The sequence below is a fragment of the Myotis brandtii genome, unplaced genomic scaffold (assembly GCF_000412655.1).
Source record: "Myotis brandtii unplaced genomic scaffold, ASM41265v1 scaffold573, whole genome shotgun sequence".
Lineage (NCBI taxonomy): Eukaryota > Metazoa > Chordata > Mammalia > Chiroptera > Vespertilionidae > Myotis > Myotis brandtii.
The window spans coordinates 425,178-429,738 of record NW_005370145.1 but is presented as its reverse complement, the minus strand read 5'-3'; the positions used below and the strand labels follow the sequence as shown (position 1 = coordinate 429,738).

Below are 4,561 nucleotides of genomic sequence, written 5' to 3'. Positions count from 1 at the left end.
ACCTCGCGCGCCGGCCGCACCGAGCTGTCATAGCCCGAGAAAAGTTTCTCGCGGAGCCGGCCTTCTGCCTCCGAGCCGCGGGCGCCTGGAGGAGGGCACTCAGTGAAGCAGGGTGCCCGGCCATGACCGCTGGCCCCGTCACTGTCCCTCTGAAGCCCAGACTTACCCGGGGCGAACGGCGCCCCCAGCAGCAGCGGCAGCAGCAGCGCTCCTAGGGTCATAGCCCGGCCGCGTCCAGTGAGTTCGCTCAGTGAGCCACCGGGATGGCCAGGGCAGGGGAAGTGACGAGGCGCCCAAGAATGTGCACCTGTTGTTGGGGGGCAGCCGCCAGCCCACCCGCCCCGCCCCTGGGACTTGATCCCGCCCCGAACAACTGCCAGTGCCCGCCACCCACGGATAACAGACAACACATCCGTTGTATAAATCTTCTTTATGTGAGAATGCAGGGAGTGGACCCCGGCCCCCCGGGAGCAGAGCCAGGACACGGTGGGGCCCGGGCGGGGTCTATGTGGCGGAGGGAAGCATCAACCCCTCTAGCCCTCCCTTTAGGCCTCCCCAGTCTCCCCTGCCCAGGTCTGAGGCTGCCCAGAGCCCACCTCCTAGTTCACTAGTAGGTTCCTGATCTTTTCCAGGCCTGCCCCTAGCTCTCCGTGGTTTTTGTTTTTTCAGAAGAATCTAGTCAGGCCCTTGTTAGGTACCTAACACACAGCCGAGGTTATAAGCTGTAAAGTAAAGCAAGCTCTATTCAGGTAGAAGCTCTGGGGTTATATGAGTTCTGGAACCCAAGAGAGGCCCTCACCCTCCTTGTCCTGACTTAGGGGAGAGTGGTGGGACTTATTGCTGAATTGGGGTATCTTCACTGGGATGGTCAAGTCTATATCATGTTTTTTATTATTATTGGGGTGACACTGGTTAACAAAATTATACAGGTTTCAGGTGCACAATTCTACAACACATCGTCTGTATACTGTAAGGTCTATGTCATATTCTTTTTATTCTAGACCCATTTCCCTAAAGACCTCAGCTTTAGAGGGGATCTGGAAGGAATTCTTGCTGAGGTAGCTGTGTTCATGTCCCCCAAACCCAGACACAGGTCCAATTAAGTCATGATTTTGACCCCTTCCCCATCCTAGCTCCCCCACAATGGGCCATGGATTCCTTCTAAAACTCCTCAGCCCTTCTACAGATTTATTTCCCTGGCCCCAGCTGAATTAAACTGCATGTAAAAATAAGGTTAGCATTCTCTAGGAGGAAGAGTATGATTTTTAGAAAATTATCTAAGTAAAACAAGAAGTAGTTATTAATTCATCCAGGACTTAATTCTTTTTGAATAATAGCTGGGTCCTTCCCAGAACTCATTCTTAATAGGTATCACTAGAGAAGTTGGGAGGATGGGTCTAGAACTTACTCTAGAGCAATAATATGGCTATATAGGCCCCAGTTCCATCCTGGAGGGAAGGGTGGAGAGTCGTGGTCTATATTCTAGAGCTGAGGTTCAGAAGGAAGTATGGCTCCATATGTGTCTGGAACACCATGCTCTAGTATTGGGTATCTCTGGGATAAAAAAAGTTAAACCTGTAGTAATCTGAGACTGGCCCCAATTCAGGCCAAGGCCAAGAGCTGGACAGGGCTCAAATCCAGCCTCTCTCTACTTGGAAACCCGGGGTCTGTCTGGGTTGAGGAAGCCTGGTGGATCCAGCACAGAGCCTTAGTGCAGAAATGGCCCTGGCTGAGGTGCCTGGTGTTGCAGAACCTGTTCAGAACAAGGCAGAAGGTGGAGTAGGGAAATGACACTAACCCTGAGCTCCAGTAGATCTATAAATCTATGGCTCAGAGGCCATGAAAAGGGCTCCAGGAACTGGCTGAGCCTGGGGAGGGGAGTATTTGAGTCCTGTTCTCTGTTTGGAAACCCCCAGTGCCATCTTAGGAAAAGGCTTTGCGGGTGAGGGGGGGGGGGATAAGTGTGGAAGGAAACAAGTGATCAGCCAGGACATTTTCAAACATCCACCTCTAAGATCCAAGCATCTAAGGGTTTCAGCAGTTCCTAGGCTCCCTCAGGGTAGAGCACCTGGTGGGACCTGGCTGCTCAGGGCATGAGTATGGCAGCTGGGGTGAGAGCAGGTCCAGGAGCAGGGCTGGGAGACAGGCTGTGGCGGTGGCTAGACCGGTGCAAGTGCAGGAGTGTCCAGTCCAGGGTCTACATTTCAGGGGGCAGGGGGACTGGAAGGAGAAATCTCGGGGACACTATGGAGAGAAGGCTCCCGGTACATGGCCACTGTGAAGGGGAGAGAGAGGAGCAGAAAGGAGAGTTAGGCACAGAGAAACCTAGGCAGAATCATAGCTCTGAAAGGGCTCCCTTCCCCTATATTCATCCTCTGAGAACCCCAACCCCATAGGAGGAGAACTCCCCAAACCCCCAAAGGCCAAAGTCTTCCTGGCTTGGTCCTCCTCACACTTGTAGCCCCTGAGATGCGTGTCACTAAATGTCCATGTCAAGGTCAATACCCTTCCACGTGGCCCCCATTTTCTCCAGTCCATACTCACCCTCCAGGAGCTTGGGCACAAAGTGGGCAGCTGCCTTGGTCTTCTTGACTCGATTTCCCTTCATGACTCGGCCCTCTTTGTCCAAGCCTAGGTACCAGGCCCGGCCAGAACGGCACTGACGGTAGAGAGCAGAGGCGTACAGGACATAGTAATTCTCAAAGACACACTCCTTAAAGCGACACTCAGCTGTGAAATGTTGCTGAGGAGACAAAGACCCAGGAAGGCACACACAGACAAAGAGACAAAGAGACACATCACTGGACAGAAGGGAGCCCTGGGAAGAACAAGCCAAAATATAATCCATACATTTCAGGCTGGGAGGGCCAACTTCTGATCCATGTGGGAACTGGGAGGAAGAAAGGACAAGGAAGAGTCTGGTAGGCCCCTGAGGGTAAGGAACTAGACCAGTGGTTCTCAACCTTCCTAATGCCGCGACCCTTTAATACAGTTCCTCATGTTGTGGTGACCCCCCATTTCATTGTTACAAATTGAACATAATTAAAGCATAGTGATGAATCACAAAAACAATATGTAATTATATATGCGTTTTCCGATGGTCTTAGGCGACCCCTGTGAAAGGGTCATTCGAACCCCAAAGGGGTCGCGACCCACAGGTTGAGAACCGCTGAACTAGACTCTCCACTCTATTCCCAGCCTCTGACCACGCCCTATCCTGAATGACTCTGGGGCAGTGAGTGATAATGAAGCCTGGAAGGGGTAGGAAGAGAAATCGGGGCCCTGAAAGGCTGAAGGCGTTGGACAGTCAAGAAGCCTGGGGGTATCTGGAGGGCAGTAACGACAGGACACCAGCAAGCGCTGGCGTGGGGGGGAGTCCTGAACCGTAAAATAGCTGTAGTTGAGAAAGGTGTAGCCGGGGAATCTGCAAACCCCGAGCCACTCAGCCTCGTTGTCTCACCGAGCTGTAGAGCAGCCCCTCAGCATTCATGGCCATGTAGTGACCCAGCTTGGCACTCTGGATGGTAACCACACGGAGCCCCACGGGGATCAGATTAAAGTGGGCTGGGGATGGAGAGAGGGGGCATCAGTACCCCAGGCCTTGCATCCCCATCTGAGCTCCCCCCCATCCTAGCTTCACTTCCTCCCTTGGGAGTCAAAGAGGCCGACTGAAAACAACAGAAACTCGAGCAGGAATGGGATTGCCCTAGTCTCCTAGCCCCACTATCCCCCTTTCCACCCAGGGGCTGGCTTCCCCTCTCACTGAAAGAGCTGGTGTCCTCTGGGGTTCCCTGGATGCTCCCGTCGGGATTTGCCTGGAGGTAGAAACCCTGGCGGCAGAACAGTTTGGTGACGATGCCTTTAAGTTGAGGCTCTAGAGAAAGACACATTAATCTTTAAAAATGACATCTCTGTTCCCAAAAACATTCCTACACTTGGTGGGATCAGAGGGGGGAAAAGAAGGGAGAGTGGAGGGGAGGAATAGAGTACTAGGGCCCCGACTTTCTGACCCTCCAGGAAAGCTCTCTCCCCCCTCTCCTGGATTCCTGAGGATGCTGAGGTGTGGGTGCCTCCTGCTTCCTCTAACCACAGGCTTTCAGTGTCACGTATTGAAATTTATTGAAATGGATTAATTCCTACTCCACAGCTCAACCAGAACAGGGGTGGAGGAAGAGAGGAGGAAGGGCAGAGGTACATCAAAAAGCAGAGGGAGACAGGCAGGGCTGCTGAAGTGACATTGTGTTTGCGAATGTGGGGGGCCGCAAGGTGACCACAGGGTAGGGGCGCCCCCTCGAGAGTGGGGGTGGGACTGGGCCTGACGCTGACTCAGCACCTGCTGCTGCTGCTGCTCCCTTGGCACGGGCCTCGCCTTGGCCCAGCGCCGACCAGTCTGACACTGACCCACTGTCTGTACCTGTCAGTCCGCTGGCTCGGGGGCCCAGGCCTCCCCGAGGCTCAGCCTTTCCCCTTCAGCCAGGTAACCCGCCTGGGGTGGGGGACGCCCGGTACCAAACCTAGGAAAAGGGGGGAGGTGGGGGAGGCGGGGTGAGTCACGTGGCGG

The 4,561-nt window shown here is 54.0% G+C and overlaps 2 protein-coding genes across 3 annotated transcripts in view; both read right to left on the bottom strand.

The window, feature by feature from the left end:
- CHRNB1 (cholinergic receptor, nicotinic, beta 1 (muscle)) overlaps window positions 1-312 on the bottom strand; it is an 8,989-nt gene extending 8,677 nt beyond the window's left edge. The window contains exon 1 of the mRNA XM_014549875.1: window positions 167-312. The gene's annotated coding sequence lies outside the window, so the exon portion shown is untranslated. The remainder of the gene's footprint in view (window positions 1-166) is intronic.
- A 103-nt stretch (window positions 313-415) lies between these two features.
- FGF11 (fibroblast growth factor 11) lies at window positions 416-4,555 on the bottom strand. 2 transcript variants are annotated; one of them, XM_005878740.2, is made up of 4 exons: window positions 3,764-4,555; window positions 3,461-3,564; window positions 2,545-2,743; window positions 416-2,275 (listed from the first exon to the last, which is right to left on the bottom strand). In XM_005878740.2, exons 1-4 carry the CDS (start codon window positions 3,888-3,890, stop codon window positions 2,205-2,207), a joined length of 501 nt encoding a protein of 166 aa, XP_005878802.1. In that variant the 5' UTR covers window positions 3,891-4,555; the 3' UTR covers window positions 416-2,204. The 2 variants fall into 2 exon arrangements, with proteins under 2 accessions (XP_005878802.1, XP_014405365.1); XM_014549879.1 differs by having other exon boundaries at window positions 2,545-2,659; window positions 3,764-4,554.
- Window positions 4,556-4,561: the final 6 nt, after the last annotated feature.

What these genes read in the sequence shown, in the direction of transcription:
- FGF11 (XM_005878740.2), bottom strand. Translation starts at nt 3,890, where the DNA reads ATGTGTCTTTCTCTAGAGCCTCAACTTAAAGGCATCGTCACCAAACTG. An exon ending in AGAGGACACCAGCTCTTTCA is followed by an intron (nt 3,565 to 3,763) that starts GTGAGAGGGGAA and finishes CTCCATCCCCAG; the next exon opens with CCCACTTTAATCTGATCCCC. An exon ending in TGTGCCCAAGCTCCTGGAGG is followed by an intron (nt 2,276 to 2,544) that starts GTGAGTATGGAC and finishes TCCCCTTCACAG; the next exon opens with TGGCCATGTACCGGGAGCCT.